At 46.1% G+C, this 22,569-nt stretch overlaps 1 protein-coding gene across 2 annotated transcripts in view; it reads right to left on the bottom strand.

Moving 5' to 3' along the window:
- Window positions 1–701: 701 nt before the first annotated feature.
- The window catches only part of LOC116989290 (insulin gene enhancer protein ISL-1-like), a 183,811-nt gene continuing 161,943 nt past the window's right edge, over window positions 702–22,569 (bottom strand). For both annotated transcript variants that reach the window (XM_033046515.1, XM_033046514.1), the window contains 5 exons: window positions 10,327–10,516; window positions 8,940–9,196; window positions 6,942–7,216; window positions 1,864–1,998; window positions 702–1,089 (listed from right to left, as the gene is read on the bottom strand). In XM_033046515.1, the coding sequence (XP_032902406.1) occupies window positions 973–1,089; window positions 1,864–1,998; window positions 6,942–7,216; window positions 8,940–9,196; window positions 10,327–10,516 (974 nt within the window). In that variant the 3' untranslated portion in view covers window positions 702–972. The remainder of the gene's footprint in view (window positions 1,090–1,863; window positions 1,999–6,941; window positions 7,217–8,939; window positions 9,197–10,326; window positions 10,517–22,569) is intronic.

Genomic DNA, 22,569 nt, shown 5'->3' with positions numbered 1-22,569 from the left:
AGTTGCCAGTTTCAATTGATATCATATTGTCAGTGAAATTCAAGAAGAGGTTTTCTAAATCATGCACTCTGATTCAAAGCTGAAGTGGTAGAAGAATTCTTGAAGGTCATCATTGCAGTGATCGCATTTACTGAACTGGATTAACATAATAGTTCTGCAACTCCTTTTGATTACTTCTATTCTTGCTCTTCTCGCATTTTGAATTTAGAACATAGAACAGTACAGCACAGGAATAGGCCCAGTGGTCCACAATGACTGTGCTGAACATGATGCCAAGATAAACTAATCTCATCTGCCTACACATGATCCAGATCCCTCGATATCCATGTGCCGATCTAATAGCACCTTAAACAACACTGTCATACCTGCCTCCATCACCACCTCTGGCAATGTGTTCCAGGCACCCACCGCTTTCTGTGTAAAAAACCTTGCCCCCGCACATCTCCTTTGAACTTTGCCCCTTTCATCTTAAAGCTATGCCCGCTATGGACTTTTTGTAGGTTACACTAGGTACTTCAGCTTGTACTTTATGGCCTTTATTTGTTGTGTTGTAATGGGCCTGTAAAGCTGCAGCAAGTAAGAATTTCAATGTTCATTTGCCAGTCAACAATTAAACTCTTACGTACTTCTTTCCCTCTGTTATCAGGCTTCTGAATAGTCCTTCCATCATGGCACTTTTCTAACAACAGGGTGAACAAAACTGAACGCAATACCCCAAATGCAGCTTCACTACATCTTGTACGACTGTAGAAGTACTAAACTTGCTTCATCTTTCTGAACATGACAAATAGAAACAGGACTGGGTCCCAATCCGAAACGTCTGTTCGTTTCACTCCACAGATGCTGCCTCAACTAATGTTCCTGCAGCACTATTTTTGCTTGAGATTCCATCAACTGCAGTTTATTGTGTCTTTATGAAAGTAATTCTTGTTGGTTTTCCAATAAAGTCTTGGTTAATGACAGGTTACAAAGTCAGAGATCTGCTGCTTGGGATCCTTCGCTGCTCAGTGTATCTGGAAGTTGGGAACTTGGAGCTGACACCTCACTACTACTGCAGTTTGAGTGGCATCTTCCACCAGAAAAGGCTACCTGTGGAGAAAAAATAGAGTATATTTATTAATAGGAACAAAACATCCTCAAAATAAAGAAAAAAAATATCCATGAAAAATAACATTCTGCGACATTGCGGAAGAAAAGTGGCATAGGATATAGAGTTAGTATCTTGGGAGAAAAGGGAGAAGATGGGAAGATAATCACCATGAAAGATCCAAGGAGATTGCAATTTTGAGGATTTTCCAAAATTCAAGCCTTCATCCACCTTGGCAAGGCAAGTGTTCTTTGGGATAGATGGATTGGATGGGATAGATGGATGGGAGGGAGGGAGGGAGGGATGGATGGATAGGTGGCTAGATGGATAGATAGATCGATAGAAAGAAAGAAATGAGATAGACAGACAGACAGATGAGAAAACTGGATCAACTTAAGGAAACGCATGTGGTCACAGGGACAACATGTAAATTCCACACATACAGCACGTGTTCAGAATCAAAGCCGGGCCTTTGATGTTTCAAGGTAGCAGCTCTACCAGCTGTGGCACCGCTTCAGATAATCCTTTTTGTTGGACTTAGTCAGGATCGATTCTATCTCCATTGGGAAGAGGGGAGCTCACATGCCAGAGGGAGGGGAGAGTTGGTCATTGTGGATATTGGTGCCTCATGGACTACTCAGCATACAATGCGTAAGAACCAGGTCTGCTGCAGGAACAATCAGGCAAGGGAAATGTAAGGTACACAAAAATGCTGGAGAAACTCAGTGGGTGCAGCAGCATCAAATGTAATGTAATGTTATTGTGGTTACAGCTACCTGCTGTGTAAAGTACTTTAGATCTTCCCATGGTGTGTAACATTTGTGAACCTCAATAGGGCTGCAGTATAAATCAGCTTTCTGTGTTAGTGGACTCATGGCTACCATCAAGGTTCCAATCAACCCTCGGATATCCTGTTGAAAAATTCAAAGAAAAATGTACTATAGATTTCTTGAGAAAACTTTAGTGATGCCTCATTTACAAAAGTTAAAAAATGCATTGCATATTTGTTCAGAATTGCTCTGTCAATATCTTGCAAACTCACAATCTTTACCTCCTGGAAAAGGGCCACCAGGCAGGTGGCAACATCACCAACTTTAAACTTTGGAGATACAACATGGAATCAGGCCCTTCACCCACCAGGTCCGCGCCGATCAGCGATCACCCCATACACTAGCATAATCGCACACGCTAGGGACAAATTACAATTTTACCAAAGTCAATTAACCTGCAAAACTGTACGTCTTTGGAGTGTGAGAAACTGAAGCACCGGGAGAAAACTCATGCGGTCATAGAGAGAATATACAAACTACGCACAGACAGCACCCGTAGTCAGGATCAAACCCAGGTCTGTATTGTTGTAAGGCAGTAACTCTACTGCTGTGCCAGTGTGCTGCCTACAGGAAACCTGCAAGTTTCCTTCCAAGTCACACATCATCCTGCCTTGTAAAACAGACAGAATTGGGCTGGGGCTGCGGGACTCGGAGCTGGGGCAGCGGGACTCGGAGCTGTTGCAGCGGGACTCAGAGCTGATGCAGCGGCCCGGAGCTGAGGCTGCGGGACTCGGAGCTGGGGCAGCGGGACTCGGAGCTGATGCAGCGGCCCGGAGCTGAGGCTGCGGGACTCGGAGCTGGGGCAGCGGGACTCGGAGCTGAGGCTGCGGGACTCGGAGCTGTTGCAGCGGGACTCGGAGCTGAGGCTGCGGGACTCGGAGCTGGGGCAGTGGGACTCGGAGCTGAGGCTGCGGGACTCGGAGCTGTTGCAGCGGGACTCGGAGCTGAGGCTGCGGGACTCGGAGCTAATGCAGCGGGACTCGGAGCTGAGGCTGTGGCGGGCCGACTCGGAGCTGAGACGGCGTTCCAGCTTTCGGCAGCGGCGACATCACCACGGAGGTCCGCTGGACTGGAGAGCGGCATCTTCGGCCTGGATCGATCGCCTCAGCGCAGAGGGAGAACAAGGAGGGAAGAGACAGAGACTAAGACTTTTGCCTCCATCACAGTGAGGAGGTGCTTGGTGAACTCACTGTGGTGGATGTTAATTTGTGTTTAGTGTATGTTTTGTTATTTATTGTTACTGTGTATGACTGCAGGCAACGTAATTTCGTTCAGACCAAAAGGTCTGAATGACAATAAAGGAATCAAATTCAAATTCAAAATTCAAAACATATCGTTATTCTTTCATTGCCATTCTCATGATCAAAATTCTGCGATCCTGCAGCACTATAGGAATGCCTTTCACCAGAAGGATGGCTGTGGTTAACAAACTTTCTTAAGGGCTGTTAGAGGGAATGGAGGCCACAAGATCATTCACTCCTCTTCAACCCTTAACATTATTGGCAAGACCCTTAACAGCATTGATGTACAGAGGGATCTTGGATATGGATCAAGTCCACAACTATCTGAAAGTGGCAACACAAGTAAATAGAGTGGCAACGATGACATATGGTATGCTTGTCCTCATTGTTTAGGTCATTGAGTGTAAGCATCAGGATGTCTCTTATGTTGCGGCTTTGTAGGACTTTGGTTCGATCACATTTAGACGACCGTACTTTGTGCAGCTTTGCACCTTTGCTTTACCACATTTGGAATATTACAGAGAGTTCTCGTCGGCCAATTACAGGAAGGATGAGGAGATTTTGGAGAGGGTACCTCAGAGGTTTACTAGAACGATGCCTGGATTAGCTACCGGGAGAGTTTAGACTGACTTGGATTGTTTACCCTGGAATGCCGGAGGTTGAGGAGAGACCAGATGGAAATATATAACATTTTGAGAGGCAATGATAATGTAGACAGTCAGAACCTTTTCCCAGCACAGAGGGGGTGGGAGTTCTGGATATTAAGGAAATCAAAAGATTTCCCATCCCTAACACCTCCCCTCCTCCTTTCCCTTTCCCCTCCCTACCCCACTCCCCCATCCCAGCCCTTCTTCCCTCTCCAACCTCTCACCTTCCCATTCCCTCCCATCACCAGCCCCTCCATACTCCCTCTCCCCTAACCCTTCCCTTTCCCACACGCCCTCTCCTCTCTGCTCCCTTTCTCCTCCCCGCTCCCGCTCCCTCTCCCTTTCCTACCACTCACCCCCCACCTCTCCCTGCAGTACCCTCTTCCCCCTCCCTGAGCACTCACCTCTCCCCAGTCACTCTCCCCTCCCTATCTCCTCTCCCTCCCCATCTCCCCTATCCTCCAGTGTTCTTAGGTTCTGTAGCTGCCCCACAGTTCAGCAGGAAGGCATCACAACCAGACATTTGCCCGTCAGTTTACTTAAACTGCAGGTCAAGGCTGCAGTGATCAATAGTTAGCCTACAACTATTTTTTAATTTTTAAATGCTTTAAAGCATTCCATTAAGAAACAGCAGAAGGAAAGTAATTGCTCCATTGTAATTACTCACAACAATGTTCAATTTGTCTATTCAGTTAACAATATCAACTCATCAGGGAGTGTCTCAGGTTTGGGAATGACTTGCTTCCAGGTTGGTTCTGTGGGTTCTGGGGGTGGCTGATGAGGCCGATGCAGCAATCAAAGAGAGAGTTAGATAGGGCTCTAGGGGCTGGTGGAATCAAGGGATATGGGGAGAAGGCATTCACGGGTTATTGATTGGGGACGATCAGCCATGATTACAATGAATGGCGGTGCTGGCTCGAAGGGCTGAATGGCCTCCTCCTGCACCTATTTTCTATGTTTCTAAATACCTGATTTATCACAGCATATCTGATAAACAAATAAGGTTACAGGGCAGCACTGTGGAGCAGCTGGTAGAGCTACTGCCTCACAGCGCCAGAGACCCGGGTTCCATCCTGACCTCAGGTGCTGTCTGTATGGAGTTTGCACGTACTCCCTGTTACCAAGTGGGCATCCTCAGGGTGTTCTGATTTCCTCGCACAACTCCAAAGATGTGTGGGTTTGTAGGCTAATTGGCCTCTGTAAATTGCCCCTTTGTATCGGGAGTGGATGAGAAAGTGGGACAACATAGAACTGGTGTGAACAGGTGATCGGTCATCAGTGTGGACTCAATGGGCCATAGAACCTGTATATCTAAACTAAACTAAACTAAACTAAACTACAAAAAACTAAATGAAACTAAACTAAACTAATAAACGATAGACATAACGTGCTGGAGTAACTCAGTGAGTCAGGCAGAATCTCTGGAGAGAAATTCCGGTTCTCTGGATACTTTCAAGAGAGAGCTAGATAGGACTCTTGAAGATAGCAGTGTCAGGGGATATGGGGAGAAGGCAGGAACGGGGTACCGATTGTGGATGATCAACCATGATCACATTGAATGACGGTGCTGGCTAAAGATGGGATAGCAGCACATTTGGAAAGTGGTGAAATCATTGGACAAAGTCAGCATGGATTTACAAAAGGTAAATCATGTCTGACGAATCTTATAGAATTTTTCGAGGATGTAACTAGTAGCGTGGATAGGGGAGAACCAGTGGATGTGGTGTATCTGGACTTCCAGAAGGCTTTTGACAAGGTCCCACATAAGAGATTAGTATACAAACTTAAAGCACACGGCATTGGGGGTTCAGTATTGATGTGGATAGAGAACTGGCTGGCAAACTGGAAGCAAAGAGTAGGAGTAAACGGGTCCTTTTCACAATGGCAGGCAGTGACTAGTGGGGTACCGCAAGGCTCAGTGCTGGGACCCCAGCTATTTACAATATATATTAATGATCTGGATGAGGGAATTGAAGGCAATATCTCCAAGTTTGCGGATGACACTAAGCTGGGGGGCAGTGTTAGCTGTGAGGAGGATGCTAGGAGACTGCAAGGTGACTTGGATAGGCTGGGTGAGTGGGCAAATGTTTGGCAGATGCAGTATAATGTGGATAAATGTGAGGTTATCCATTTTGGTGGCAAAAACAGGAAAGCAGACTATTATCTAAATGATGGCCGACTAGGAAAGGGGGAGATGCAGCGAGACCTGGGTGTCATGGTACACCAGTCATTGAAAGTAGGCATGCAGGTGCAGCAGGCAGTGAAGAAAGCGAATGGTATGTTAGCTTTCATAGCAAAAGGATTTGAGTATAGGAGCAGGGAGGTTCTACTACAGTTGTACAGGGTCTTGGTGAGACCACACCTGGAGTATTGCGTACAGTTTTGGTCTCCAAATCTGAGGAAGGACATTATTGCCATAGAGGGAGTGCAGAGAAGGTTCACCAGACTGATTCCTGGGATGTCAGGACTGTCTTATGAAGAAAGACTGGATAGACTTGGTTTATACTCTCTAGAATTTAGGAGATTGAGAGGGGATCTTATAGAAACTTATAAAATTCTTAATGGGTTGGACAGGCTAGATGCAGGAAAATTGCTCCCGATGTTGGGGAAGTCCAGGACAAGGGGTCACAGCTTAAGGATAAGGGGGAAATCCTTTAAAACCGAGATGAGAAGAACGTTTTTCACACAGAGAGTGGTGAATCTCTGGAACTCTCTGCCACAGAGGGTAGTCGAGGCCAGTTCATTGGCTATATTTAAGAGGGAGTTAGATGTGGCCCTTGTGGCTAAAGGGATCAGGGGGTATGGAGAGAAGGCAGGTACGGGATACTGAGTTGGATGATCAGCCATGATCGTATTGAATGGCGGTGCAGGCTCGAAGGGCCGAATGGCCTACTTCTGCACCTAATTTCTATGTTTCTATGTTTCCATGAAGGGCCGAATGGCCTACTCCTGCACCTATTGTTTATTGTCTATTGAAAGGATGGGTGACGTTTCGGGTCTGGACCCTTCTGCAAACTTGGTTTAGCTACTGGAAGACTGTGGAACTGCATCTGAGCCAGGAGAAAAGTAGGGGGAATCAAAAGAATATTAATGCAAGAATTTCCACGGCACACAGTTTAAGACAAGATCCACTTACTGCTTTGTCCCTGTCGCGCTGGTCTATGTGTTTCTGCAAAACATTCTTCTTTTTGTCCTTGCACCGTTTATTCTGAAACCAGACCCTGATGACCCTCGAGTTGAGGCCTGTCATCTCTATCAGTTGCTGCTTCATGAGTGCATCTGGCCGCGGGTTTGCCGCATAACATGTCCGCAGCGTGAGCAACTGCTGCTCGCTCAGCACCGTCCGTACACGGGTTATCTTATCCGAGTGTTTTGCAGCATGTGCTGCTGACCGGTGGGCTTTGAGTTTTTCTGCCATGATATAGAAATATTCAACATAAAAGAATTGTAAACCATTGGGACAGGTACATGGGAACAAAATGATCAGAGGGATATGGACTAAATGCGGGCAAATGGGATGAGCTTAGATGGAGACCTTGGTCTGCATTGGACGAGTTGGGCCGAGGGGCCTGTTTCCAGCTGTATGACTATGACTCTATTGGCAGATTTATTAATACTGTTGGACCTCTAGGAATGGATCAAGAAGTCCTACAAACCCACATGTCCTTGGAAGGAAAATAGACCACCTGGAGAATATGCAAACTCCACCACAGACAACATCTGAGGTCAAGAACGATCCAGGTTTCTGGTGGTCTGAGGGAATGTGGTTCTTCATGCTCGTTCAGTCATTTATTAAGACCAGGACTGATAATTCTCCACACATATAATCCAGAATAGGTAAAAAATATCAGGTTTTGCTTGAAAACATTGGTGACACAGGTGTGGTGTTAATGACAATCTAGTGCTTTCATGTTCACCATTAGAGGTAGTCCGCAGCTTATGCTACCATTCTATGAGTATTATCCAAAAGCCCATTTCTCTTTAAGTCAGAAACAATAGTTTTCTATGGTAACATATATGGCTTCACATACACCTGCTATAACTCTTCAGTTTAATTGAAAAATCGTCCTAACACCAACCATAATTAAACAAAAAGAATATATACCAATATTCAGTCATTAAAGAACACAATGAAACATTTTATTATTCATATTTCTAGCTTGAAAAAATGCCTTAAATGTGAATGAGAGACTTTTTGTGGTCATTTCATTGTGTGGTCAAATCACGTCATTTGTAACATGGGGAAACCCTGTGCTTGAAGACTTTGGGCAACTTTTTCACTCAGGCCTGGATCTTGGATAAGCTAACAGAGGAAGCCACAGAAGCAGATACAACTACAAGACATAATTGAGTAGATAGATGGATAGGATGGGATTAGAGAGACCAAATGTAGGCAAATGTATAGCCCAGCCTGGCCAAGCTGGGCCAAAGGGCCTGTTTTCATGTTATAAAGCACTATGATTCTATTTAATGACTTTAAGTCTTCTCTGGCATAGTTAGATGTTAACATGCCTCTTGTATTCATGCCAGCTAGCAGAGCTACTTCCTCACAGTGCCAGAGACCTGGGTTCAATCCTGACCACAGGTGCTGTTTGTATGGAATTTGCATGTTCTCCCTGTGACCATAAGGGTCGACACCATGTGCTCTGGTTTCCTCTCAGATCCCAAACACATGTGGTTTTGTAGGTACACAAAATTGCTGGAGGAACTCAGCGGGTGCAGCAGCATCTATGGAGCGAAGGAAATAGGCGACGTTTTGGGCCGAAACCCTTCTTCAGACTGATGGGGGGTGGGGAAAGAAAGAAGGAAAAAGGGAGGAGGAGGAGCCCGAGGGCGGGCGGATGGGAGGGTGGGAGGAGACAGCTAGAGGGTGAAGGAAGGGGAGGGGACAGTAGGTTAATTGGCCTCGGCAAACTGCCCCCTGGGGAGTGGATGAGAAAGTGAGATAACATAGGACATGTGTGAATGGGTTGGCATGGACTCGGCAGCTCTAAGAGCCTGTTTCCATGCTGTATCTCTAAACTAAACTAAATTCTAAAAGGACAGCGCATATCTTTGGATACTGGTCCAGGAATGTAAGAGATAGGCTATTGTTCACCTGCATGATAGCATTTGAGTACAAGCATCAACTGACCTGACAGATATAAGTTGCTGGTGTTGGCTAGAGGACTGAAAACACCCTTGTGGTTTAAGCTGGAATCTGGAAGCCCACCGTCCTGAATACAGTATGGTCCGTCAAATCGCAGCGTGAATTCATCTCCAGGCATGAGCTGCCGACTGCAGGCCACACAGCAGAAACATCGTTGGTGATAGGTGAGGTCTCCAGCCCTTAGGACCAGGTCTAAGGATGACAATCCCGCCTGACACTGAGCACATCTCACGGAAAATTTGCTAAGGAACAGCACAGGAGAGTACAGTTGTTAGAATCTTATAGTAATACAGCATGCAAACAGGTCCTGCGATCCAGCTCAACTAAGATGCCCCATCTAAGCTAGTTTGCCTGCATTTGGCCCACATTGCTCTAAATCTTTCCTATCTGTTTAGTTTATTACCACATGTACCGAGGTGCTGTGAAAAGCTTTTGCTGCATGCTAACCAGCCAGTGGAAAGACAATACATGATTATAATTGAGTCATTTGCATTGTACAGATACATGATAAGAGAATAACGTTTAATTACCCATATGCCTTTATTATCCAAGATACCCAAATATATTTTAAATGTTGTTATTTAAAAAAATAACAACATTCTTTTAAATGTTGTTCTGTCTACCTCAACTATGTGCAGGTTCCTATTAAATCTTGCCCTTCTCACCTTAAACTCTAGTTCTAGATGCCCCCTCTGCATTCACCCAATTTATTCCCCTCACTATTTTATACATCTCCATAAGATCACCCCTCAACCTCTGCTCATCAATGAATAAAGTCCTAGCCTGCCCAACCTGTGACCTTATTGACATTTACAAGAAATGATGGACATTGATAAATTGTTTCAGATGAACAAGATCGAGCTGCACAAAATATCACATGGTCTGCTTCTTCTTCTTGCGTATGGCGCGCACAGCCTAAAGTTGTAAGACGACTTGTTCTGTTTGATCATCTGTTTGTGCACGCCACGCTAGGGCAGGACAAAGCCTCGTGAGTGATAGGTGGATACAGGCAAAGGTGGATTTTCATTGGATTTGGGATGGAAAGACAAAAAGTATGAAATAAGGATGTGGTATGAAGCTAGACAAAGGAATATAGATGGAGGAGGAAGGCAAGAAAAAGGTGCAAATACAGGTGGGACACAGGGATGCTATCTGACCCTCTGTGATGATGCCTGACCCATTGAGTTACTCCAGCACTTTGCATCTTCTCTTTGTAAATCATCATCTGCAGTTCTTTGTATCTTCACATTATTTCCATTTAGGCTACATTTGATTTTGACTTCTCTTGTGTCGCAGATGGCATGCTAACTAGCATTTAATACATATATACTGTATGAACGGCAGCAAGGATATGACAAATGTTATTGCTCACCTGAAATAGTCAGTCTTGCAGTATATCTTTCCTTCCTTGATGAAGCAAGTACAGCTCTCGTCCAGATTCTGGTTACACTCCACACACTTGAGACAGGCTGCATGCCACTCCAAGTCAGGGTAGACTCTCAGAATGTATGGGTCGGTAATGTGTTTACTACAGCCCCTACAGGTAGACAGTGGGACTTCCTCTGCAACCCAGATAAAAACCATAATGAATTTACACTGGATATTAACCAACTAAATGAGACATTAAGGGTGGCACTGTGGCGCAGCAGTAGAGCTGCTGCCGTACAGCAAGATCTGGGTTTGATCCTGCCTACGGGAGCTGTCCGTACGCTCGTTCTCCCTGTGACCATGTGGGTTTTCTCCGGGTGCTCCGGTTTCCTCTCACATTCCAAAGATCAAGTCAAGTCAAGTCAAGTTTATTCGTCACATACACATACGAGATGTGCAGTGAAATGAAAGTGGCAATGCTCGCGGACTTTGTGCAAAAAGACAAACAAACAAACAACCAAACAAACTATAAACACAATCATAAACACACACATATTCTTTTACATATTAAATATTGGAAGGAAAAACGTAGTAAAGTTAGTCCCTGGTGAGATGGGAGTTTACAGACCGAATGGCCTCTGGGAAGAAACTCCTTCTCAACCTCTCCGTTCTCACTGCATGGCAACGGAGGCGTTTGCCTGACCGTAGCAGCTGGAACAGTCCGTTGCATGGGTGGAAGGGGTCTCCCATGATTTTATTTGCTCTGGAGTTGCACCTCCTGTTGTATAGTTCCTGCAGGGGGGCGAGTGAAGTTCCCATAGTGCGTTCGGCCGAACGCACTACTCTCTGCAGAGCCTTCTTGTCCTGGGCAGAGCAATTCCCAAACCAGATGGTAATATTTCCGGACAAGATGCTTTCCACAGCCGCTGAGTAGAAGCACTCGAGGATCCTCGGAGACACTCTGAATTTCCTCAATTGCCTGAGGTGATAAAGGCGCTGCCTTGCCTTACTCACGAGTGCTGCGGCGTGTGATGTCCATGTCATATCCTCAGAGATATGCATGTTTGTAGATTAATTGGCTTATGCAAATTGGTCCCAGTATGTAGGAAAGTACTAGTGTGCAGGTTGGATTGGACTCGGAAGGCCGATGGGCCCGTTTCCATGCTGTATCTCTGAACTAAACTAAACTTCGCAGACAAAATCACACTGTAATTTGGTTGCACTACAGACTTCGATTTTGCACTATGGTTGCCTCGTATTATTGTTATTAATTTATTGTATTATAGATTATTGATTGTATTATTATTGATTATTTGTTGTATTATTGATTATTATTATATTTACCTGTGTTATTGTGTTAACTGGCTTGTTCAACTATAGTAAAAAAGAATAAGAAATTGACTCTTGACATCAAAACCATGATGGCCTAAGCACCGAATGCAGTCTGAATTTTATGAGTGGAATAATGAGAAAAACATAAGAAAGAAAGGTGGTTTGAACCTTTCAAAGTCTGTTTGAATCACAGTAGAGCCATGAGTCAAGAGTATGTAATTGTCATATGTCCCAAACAGAACAATGAAATTCTTACTTGTACATTAATTTCTTTTGACATTGTCATTTTGCAAACCCCTAAGATGGCATTGCATCAAGCGACTGGATATCTCTTTGTACCTTCAACGTTGAGGAATACATTTTGGTTAGACATTGGGAGAAATTCACTGCACTATAGAACTTCACTGTGGCGCCAGGCAGGATTATGTGGCATTAATACCTGCCTTAGCTCTGGGTCAAAATGCGTGGAAGCAGAATGACATGGAAACACTAAGGTGTAGGTGGTATGATAAACTGTCGATTCTAGTGGTGCGGTACAGAAGAAACATGAATGACGACAACTAAGAGTGATATTATGTCCATTATCATCATAGCTGCATTAAAAAAGCATTGAAAATGCAGATGCCGGAAATCTGAAATTAAAAAGGAAAATGCTGGAAACATTCAGTAAGCCAGGCAGCATTTGTGGAGACAGAAACATTTCACACTTAATAGAAGGTGGCGCAGCGGTAGAGTTGCTGCTTTACAGCTCTTGCAGCACCGGTGACCTGAGTTCGATCCCGACTACTGGTGCTGTCTGCACGGAGTTTGTACGTTCTCCCCGTGGGTTTTCTCCGAGATCTTTGGTTTCTACCCACACTCCAAAGACGTACAGGTTTGTAGGTTAATTGGCTTTGGTATAAGTGTAAATTGTTCCTGGTGTGGGTAGGATGGTGTTAATGTGCATGGACCGCTGGTTGTTGTGGACTCCGGTGGGCCGAAGGGCCTATTTCCAGGCTGTATCTCTAAACTAAACTAAACTAAATGAATGTGCATTGGTTTTACTATGGCTGCAAATATTCACGAGTGATAGAAGGCAAGATGGATGTTATGTTTGCTGAGGCAATGTAGGTGGAGCAGTGGGAAAACTGAAGGCGGATAATGGCACTTTTGCTAATTTCTCTAATTACCAAACAAATGTGTTAAATATCTTCATTAGTGAGTTATTGTAGTTAATAAATTTGAAAAAAAAAAGTGCAAATTAATTTCAGGGTTTTCTTACAGTAATTATGATGAATTCAACCATAATTCATCAGCTACAAAGTGCATGGAACATTCAGAGAATGTGAATAGTTTTATGAATGCAAGGTCATTCTTCTTCACAGTCTCTTCATTAATGAAAATAATTATTGAAAATTTACTGGCATATCGCTTATCATATGATTTCAAATGGCTTTCTAATTGAGATCAACAAATTGAAAATAAACCTTTCTGTAAACTGATTTAATGTATAGATACTTGGAAAGGGAATTTAAATCTGGGCGAAAATTCATTATTTGGATAAAATAAGGAAATACATGGATCAAATGAAGATTGCTGCAAAATTATGGGTCATAAATACCATGCAAATGGGTATGAAATAATGGTATGACTGTCAAAGTTTGTGAAATGGCGGACATCATCAGGCGGCTCCACTCCCATCAACAGGTGCAGCAGGCGCAGAGTCTGCCGCCACCTCACCGTGCCGCCGGTCCGGCCCCCGGTGCCCACCGACACACACAGTGCACCACCAAGTGCCTGCCGCCCGAAGTGGACTTGTGGAATAAGCCGGACCCCGCCGGTGAGGGCAGCACGGCGAGACCCGGGCCTGAGCGCACGGGGCAGGTCGGGGACAGCGCTGAGTAGCCGCGGGCCGCCAGCACCTGCAGAATGGAGTTTGTTGAGGCTCTGTCGCCCAAGGTGAACCTGTGGACCCAGAGAGTGAGCAGGAGCGGCGTGGAGGCCGAGCCAGACATCAACGGATCACTCTACTGACACTTTGTCATGCCCCCACTCACCTCTACACCTGGATGTGGCAGCTGTGTCTGCCGGAGTAAGAAAATCGTGGAGTTGGAAGGCAGATTATCCGTCCTACACATAATCCGCGAGGATAAAAAATTCCTCGACTCCCTGGTGGCCTTAGGTCCTGCTGGACCCACTGGTGTAGCTGAGTATTCGGACTCTACTGTCTGGTGTTTTACTGTACCGTTCCAGAACAAAGTCCCTTGTCCCTGGACACAGCATGGAGCCAGACCCTGGGCTAAGACCAGCTCTACACCTTGTCCATCAGAGCCGTGGTCTGTAGTCCATAGAGGAGAGCAACGTGGAAGACGGCCCTCTCGCCTCCCACCATCGCACCTCTCCAACTAAGCGATAGGTTTAACATCCTGGATGAGCATGAATTCCCGTCACTGGCCATACTGTTCCTCCTAGCTCATCTCTCCTGGATCCGCCAACTGCGACCAGGCATGCATCGCCACCCGCCGGTTATGCTCCAGTTCCTCTCGCTGGCCCTGCCCATCCAGAGCTGTCCACCCTTAAGGGCCTGTCCCACTTGGGTGTCATTTGCGCGTCACGCAGGTGGCGCACGAAGATTTTGTGAATCCCAAAATCCTGGGGCACCGCGCGCGACCGCGCGTTACTGCCTGTGTCACGACGGCGCGTTGTGATGCGTAAATTATGTCGCGTAAATGACGCCCAAGTGGGACAGGCCCTGTAGCCTCAGTGGTGGACCCGGGCAGTCTCTCCCCTGCTATGGCATCAGCCTCCCATGTTGTAGCTCCGGGGAAGGCCCGGAGGCGTCCGCCCCCTCCTACACGGGGTGCCTCTCAGGTTGTGGTTCCAGCAGGACTCAAGAGACGACCTCCCCCAACGGCAACTTCAGCAGCAGTGGGCCCAAGTTCCTCACTCCCCCCCTCCTCCGATGCTGCTTATAATTGGTGACTTCATTATGAAAAGCGTGAGGGAGAATTCAGCTGTAACTTACTCTTTCCCTGGTGCTAAGGTCTTGGACGTCTTAGCGCAGATTCCGAGCCTTCTTGAGAAATATCCAGAAGTGAAAAATGTCATTATCTATGTGGGCACAAATGACACATCCCAGGAACAATCCGAGCAACTGAAACGTGATTTAGTTTCCATTTTAAACTCATTGAAGGACTCGGAGAAACGTATTTTTGTCTCAGGACCAATTCTGACTTTTAATCATGAACGTTGTTGGTCTAGCAGGATTTTACATTTCCACATGTGGTTGCAGATAATTTGCAGCTCAAACAGCTTTCATTTTGTTGCCAATTTTAATATTTTCTGGGGAAATCCAGCACTTTTTATGAAAGACAGCATTCACCCTCACAGCCTTGGCTCACGAAAGCTGTCTAATAATCAATTACACGTGGTGCATATGACCCCACATGACCGACTTATTAATTCATCCCCACATGCTGGCCATGATCTGGACATACCTATGGCCACAGTCCTTAGCCCACAAACACTCCTTCCCCCTCTGCTTTGGCAGAAAATCTCTGCCCAGCTCGCTCATGTTTCAAATAAAAACTGTAGTTCTTCCTCAATTTTACATAGACTCTCTGGACAACCACTCATTATCCCTGTGAGGATTACATCGAGACCCATTTAAAATAGATATCTGTACACTGTGGATAGATTAAATCTAATGCCAGTAAAACAATCAACCACGAGAACCTCTTCTCTGCAATCTGAAATTACATGCATGGAACAGTGTATACGGGTCTGATCAGTGTTAGATCAGTAACCAACGAGACTTTTTATCATCAATGACATCATATCTGAAAATAATCTACATTTTATGTTTTTGGTGGAGACATGGTTGCACATTGATGGAGTGGCCTCATTTACATGTTGAACCGGACCAGCTCTGTCAGGACCCTGAATGATGGTCTCCCCCAGGGCTCTGTCCTAGCTCCTCTACTCTTCAACATTTATGTGACTGATATGCCAACTACCTCGTCCAAGAATTTTGCATAAGCAATGACCTTGCCCTTGCCTACCAGGGAGCTGCCTTTGAGGATATCAGCAGAGTGCTAACTCAAGACCTGAAGGGGATGGAGGAGTACTTCACCTTCTGGCGATTTCGCCCTAATCCATCTAAGACAACTGTCACTGCCCTTCACCTCAGCAATCGGCTCGCCAATGCAAAGCTCCAAGTGTCCTTTTGTGGTAAGCAGGTGAAGAATGAAGAATTCCCCAAGTACCTCGGTGTCACCCTGGATCGCACCCCCACCTATCGTGAACATCTGAAGAGGGTGGCTGATAAACTGAGAGCAAGGGTCAACATCATCAGAAAACTTGCAGGCAACAGCTGGGGATCCAATGCACACACTCTCCGTACCGCACGCTTAGCTCTAGTCCACTCAACAGCTGAGTTTTGCTAAACAGCATGGACGAATAGCTCCCACACCAAACGAGTTGATACTGTCCTTAATTCTGCAATTCAGCATACGCAGAAGGGAGAGGATGTTGAAAGATTGGTGCACCATCGAGGCTAACCCTGACCTTCCCTTCCATGCTGACTTAAACAATCTGCCCAGCATGCGCCTGAAGTCCCGCAAACCCTTCTGGTCTTCCGTTAAATCCCTGGAAGACTTTGACTCCGGGACGGAGTGGCGCAGAGCCTGGAAAGATGCCAACACCAACAACGGAGAGGTCATCACAGACCCCACAGTGAAATCACCGGGTTTTGACCTCCATCGCAAGCAATGGCTAAACCTGAACAGAATCCGCACCCTCCATGCAAGAACAGCCCATCACCTGCATAAGTGGGGGATGACAGACAGCCCTGCTTGCGACTGCGGACATCCAGACCAGACCATCCCACACATCGTGGATGACTGCCCACTGAGGCTTTTCCCTGGGGGCATCAACGCCATCCACCCAGCAACTGATGCTGTCCTGGCCTGGACGTCTGCCCTTGATCTACAACTTTACACCGTGCACGTCATACGCAAGAAGAAGACTGGTGATATCCCGAGGGTTAAAAATTGATAACATCCTGGTGCCTGATTTTACTATTTCTGACCATTACTGTGTGTTTTTTGACGTGTTTTTAAAGTTGTTTAGGCGCCCTTTGGAGTCTACATGTAAAAGGTGCTTTTTAGATCCAGCAGTGGGAGGAGGGTGTCCCCCTTCCATTGGTACGGAATGTTTGCATTTTTCAGCTTGAAATTGTGCAATATGGTGCATACTGTAGCGAGTCTTTTAACTTACACTTGAATGCAATATATATGCTTTAAATTGGATTGGAGCGTTTTTGAAAGGGGGGAGGCTGTGCGATCATTGATCACTGGCCTTGGGGGTACCCGGTGAGGGAGTGGAGCAACCGAGTGGGGAGAGGGTGTGGAAGAAGGGTGTCCCCCCTCCCAGGGTAGGAACATTTTGAAATTTGATGTATTAAAATCGTTTTAGTGCACTGTAGAAGTATGATTTCAATGTTTTTTGTATGAAGTATTTATAAGAGGTAACTTTTTAAGGGGTAACTTTATCCACACAAAGGGTGATGGGTGTATGGAACAAGCTGCCAGAGGAGGTAGTTGAGGCAGGGACCATCCCAACATTTAAGAAAAGGTTAGACTGATACATGGATAGGACAGGTTTGGAGGTAGCGTAGCTGGGACATGTTGGCGGGTGTGGGCAAGTTGCACCGAAGGGCCTGTTTTCACACTGTGTCACTCTATGACTACATTATACCTCCACCATGCATTAATGCTTCAAAATCAAGTGATCGAGTTTTATTGCCATATACTCAAGCATAAAAACATAGAAAATAGGTGCAGGAATAGGCCATCGGCCCTTCGAGCCAGCACTGCCATTCAATATGATCATGGCTATTCATCTAAAATCAGTACCTCTTTCCTGTTTTTTCCCCATATCCCTTGATGTCGTTAGCCCCAAGAACTAAATGTAACTCTCTCTTGAAAACATCCAGTGAATTGGCCGGCACTGCCTTCTGTGGCAGAGAATTCCACAGATTCACAACTCTCTGCATGAAGAAAGTTTGTCCTCATCTCATTCCTAACTGCCCCCCCTTTATTCTTAAACTGTGACCCAAGGTTCTGAACGCCCCCAACATCGGGAACATTTTTCCTGCAGTTACAGTAAGTGAAAATCTAGCAGGCAAGCAGGATGCTTTCTCCAACCACCTCCATTTGAAGTCCACTATCTTCCACCGTTTCTACCCAGTGCTTGGTACTTACTTCCAGCAGCCACTGGTTGTCCTCCAGGATGCACCGAGCCGCAGCCTGATCCATGCCGTTCACCTGGGCGAATTCGGCACAGAGACTCTCTCTCTCTCTCTCTCTCCCCCCTCTCTTCCACTCTCTCTCCTCTCACCCCCTCTCTCTCTCCCCCTCTATCTCTCCCCTCCCCCTCTCTTTCCCCTCTCTCTCTCCTCTCTTCCTCTCTGTCTCTCCTCTCCCCCCTCTCTCCCCTGTCTCCCCCTCTCACTCTCTCCCCTTCCCCCTCTCTCTCCTCTTCCCCTCTCTCTCTCCCTTCCCCTCTACCTCCCACCTCACTCTCCCCCTCTCTCTCGTCCCCTCTCCTCGCTCTCTCCCCTCTCTTTCCCCTAACTCTCTCTCCCCTCTCTTTCCCCTAACTCTCTCTCCCCTCTCTTTCCCCTAACTCTCTCCCCCCCTCTCTCTGTCCCCCTCTTTCTTCTCTCTCTCCCCCTCTCTCTCTCTCCCCTCTCGCTTCCCCCTCTCCCCCCCTCTCTCTCTCTTCACACACTCTCCCCACTCTCTCTCCCCTCTCTCTCTGTCTCTCCTCTCACCTCTCTCTCTTCCCCCCTCTCTCTCTCCTCCTCTCTCCTCCTCTCTCTCCCTCTCTCTCCCCCATTTCTCCCTCTCACCTCACTCTCCTCCTGGCTCTCTCTCCACTCTCTCTTTCTCCTCTGTCTCTATCTCCTCTTTCTCTTTGCCCCCCCCATCTCTCTCTCTTTCCCCCGTTTCTCTCTTCCCCCTCTCTCTTTTACCACCCCTCTCTCTTCCCCCTCTCTCTCCCATTCTCTCCTACCCTCTCCACCCCCTCGCTCTCTTCCCTATTTCTTCCCTCTCATCCCTCTCTCTCTCCCCTACCTCTCTCTCCCCTCTCTCTCCCCCCCCACTCCCTCTTCTCTCTCTCCATTCACTCCCCCTCTGTCTTTCCCCTCTCTCCACTCACCCCCCTCACTCTCTCCCCACTGTCTCGCTGTCTCCTTCCCCTCTCTCTCTCTCTCCACCTCCATTTGAGAGTCTGTCCCTTCGGCACAGAGACTCTCGCAGCAGCGGCAGCGGCGCAACGCTTCTGACGCCTCCGACGCCCGGGACTTGCACTGTCCGGAGTGCTCCATGGCCAGAGCTGGAGCGAGCGACTCGCAGCCCCGGCAAACACTCGCCAGTCCCGGCTCCCCGCATCTGTTCCTGCCGCTGGTTCTGCTCCCATCCCTCCTTCAGCCCCGGCTCTCCAACACCCGCGGACCATGCAGTTTATTTGAGTTTTGAAATTTTCGTTGATCACGTAATTTCTCACCACAGAGCGTGAGAAATTTCTGATCAGCGTGAGGGCGTGAGAGTTTGCTTGAGGGCGTGATTCTCACACTCAAAGCGTGAGAGTTGGCAGCCCTGAACCTAACAGGACACTTGATAAAGTTCCACCTCTCAAGATTCAAAGGAAAGCAAGGGTTAGACCATCTCCATGGTTAAATAACTCTGCTCATACGTTTAAAAAATCATGTAGAGTAGCCGAAAGAAAGTGGGAAAAACAGGACTAGAAGTATATCTTGGCATCTATAAAGAAACCATTGTTAATTATAATAATGCTGTAAGATCTGCAAGGAGGATCCATTTTTCTCAAATTATCGCAAAAGTGGTGGAAAAGGTAAGATTTTGTTCTCCACCATTGAGAGATTACGAAACTGCTTCAAGCCCTGATTTTTGAAGCCAAGCTTCTGCTGAAAAATGTGAGCTGTTTGCCGATTATTTTAAAGATAAGGTTCAGACTATCATAGCTAGTATCCCTTTGGATTCTACTGTCCTCCGCTGCCGACCTGGTAAGGCGCAGGCAAAAATGAGCAGTTTCATAGTTATTTCTACCTCAGAACTTTGTAAGGTTGGGGCTGAGAGCAAATCCACTACCTGTCATTTTGACGTGGTTCCTACAAGGTTTTTAAATAATGTTTTTAACAGTTTATCCAGTTTTGTGCTTACAATTATAAAATCTTCCTTGAGACTGGAATTTTCCCAGATACTTATAATACCGCTGTCGTAAAGCCTCTGTCAAAGAAACCAAATGTAGACAGTGGGCTACGGAGTAATTACAGACCCATATCAAATCTACCGTTTATCAGCAAGGTACTGGAGAAAGTAGTGTTCAACCAAATGCAAAAGTGGTATTCAACCAAATTACATTCTGAATCAAAATGACATTTTAGAGAAATTTAAATCTGGTTTCAGAGCAAATGACAGCACTGAGATTGCCCTGATAAAAAATAGTCAGTGACCTTAGAGTTAGCACTGATGAGGACACAGTCTCAGTGCTGATCCTCTTAGACCTCACAACAGCTTTTGACACCATAGATCACAGTATTCTTATAGATCGCCTCGAAAACTGGGTTGGCCTGTAAGATCAGGTACTAAGTTGGATCCAATCGTACATGTGGAAGGAAATACTTTGTTAGCCTTGGGGACTATGGGTCACAGCTGCATGATATACCCTTTGGTGTAGCACAAGGTAGCTGCCTTGGCCCGTTACTCTTTTCCTTGTTTATGCTGCTGCTAGGAAGAGTTATGACAGCATAATGTAATTTTCTAAATTTACATTAGTTTTAGTTTAGTCTTAGAGATACAGCTCGGAAACAAGCCCTTCGGTCCACCGAGTCCGCACCGACCAGTCATCCCCCATACACTAACACTATCCAACACACCACGGACTATTTACAATTCTTACCGAAGCTAATTAACATACAAACTTGTACGACTTTGGAATGTGGAGGAAATCGAAACTCCCGGAGAAAACCCATGTGGTCAAGGCCTCACGGGGAGAACATACAAACTCCGTACAGACAGATAGTCAGGATCAAACTCAGGTCTCTGGCACTGTAAGTCAGCAAATCTTTGTGTCATGGACTATTCTGAAGGAGGGGGGGGGGTGGGGAGGGGGGGGGGGGGGGGAGGGGGATTGGGGGTGGGGGAGGGGAGGGTGGGGGAGGAGGGGAAGGGGAGGGGGGTGTGGGGGAGGGGGGTTGTGGGGGAGGGGGGGAGGGGAGTGGGGGAGTGGGAGTGGGAAGGGGGTTGGGGAGGGGGATGTGGGGGAGGGGGGTGTTGTGGAGGGATGGGTGAAGGGGAGGGGGGTGTGGGGGAGGGGGGTGTGGGGGAGGGGGTGTGTGAGGGAGGGGGGTGTGGGGGTGTGAGGGAGGGGGGCTGTGGGGGAGGGTGGCATGGGGGAGGGGGAACCTTCAAAACCTTCATAGCTTTTGTACTATTTCACCGATCAGAACAAAACGTATTTGATTTGCAGCAGAGGAGAGTGGTGAGTAAGGTAGCGAAAAATCGTAGCGCTATGGGGGAATCGTTTTTGCGCAAATTTAATTACAACGCAGACAGTCCAAGTGGTCAAGATGAGAGTTTTAGTAATATATCGATTACTGAATATTATTTCATTTTAGCAAATAGCTGCAAAGAGGGATAGTTTAAACAACTATCTGTGTTGATTTATGATTCCATGCAATAAGTTCTTTATGAACATTTGTATTGTTTGAAGTGTAGTTACTATTACTATTATAGTTATATTACTGTTGTAATGTAGGGAGAAAGGGAATCAAAACACAAGAAACTGCAGATGTTGGAATCTTGATAAAAAAACAAAAGTGCTGGGGAACACAATGAGTCAGGTAACATCTGTGGAAAGAATGGACAAACGACGTTACAGTCGGCGACCCTTCTTCAGACAGAATAAAGTTCCCGATCCGAAATGTTATCTGTCCATTCTCTCCATAGATATCGCCAGACCTGTTGGGTTCCTGTTTTTTTACTTGAGAAAGGGAACCAAGTGGTGGACAACAAAATAGCACTGAGATGGTGGCAAGCTGATCAATTTTTTTATTTAAAGGATAAGCACAGGTTAGAATATTGACCAAAATCATAGCTATTATTTGAAGAACGTCATGAAAAAACGTATGTGTCAGAGAGAACAAATGTGTCTTTGATTTAATCTTCCGTTGTTTTCTTTTAGTTCAGTTCAGATTATATGCTCATTCTGTCAGAAAATGTATCCACAACCATCTAACTGAAAGCTCAGTGTTGTCAATGAGCCACAATGACTACGTCCAGACACAGTTTAAAGCAGCACAAAAATATTTTTAAAATTTAATTCTGTTGCTCTCCACAGAATCTACTCATTTTCTGATTATTTCCAGCATTTTCTGATTTTTAAAATATTTCTTTTTTTTGTTTGAATAAAATTAAAAACCTAAAATTTACAATACATTTGAACATTGGGCGGCACAACGCCAGAGACCCGGGTTCGATCCTGACCTTGGACGCTCTCTGTGTGGGATTTGCATGTTCTCCCTGTGACAACATGGGTTTCCTCTGGGTGCTCCAGTTTCCTCCCGCTTACTCAAAGATAAGTGGGTTTCTGGGTTAATTTGTAAATTTGCCCTGAATGTTCAGGGAGTGAATGCAAAATTGGGATAGCATAGAACTCACATCAGTCTGAAGAAAGGTTTCGACCCGAAACGTTGCCTATTTCCTTCGCTCCATAGATGCTGCCTCACCTGCTGAGTTTCTCCAGCATTTTTATCTACCTAGCATAGAACTAGAGTGAATGGGTGATCGATCGTTGGCGTGGACTCATTGGGCCTGTTTCCATGCTGTATCTCTGAATTAAACTAAAC

This window comes from Amblyraja radiata, chromosome 29 (assembly GCF_010909765.2).
Source record: "Amblyraja radiata isolate CabotCenter1 chromosome 29, sAmbRad1.1.pri, whole genome shotgun sequence".
NCBI classification, from domain to species: domain Eukaryota; kingdom Metazoa; phylum Chordata; class Chondrichthyes; order Rajiformes; family Rajidae; genus Amblyraja; species Amblyraja radiata.
The sequence above is the reverse complement of the archived record's forward strand: the minus strand, read 5'-3'. Positions and strand labels throughout refer to the sequence as shown.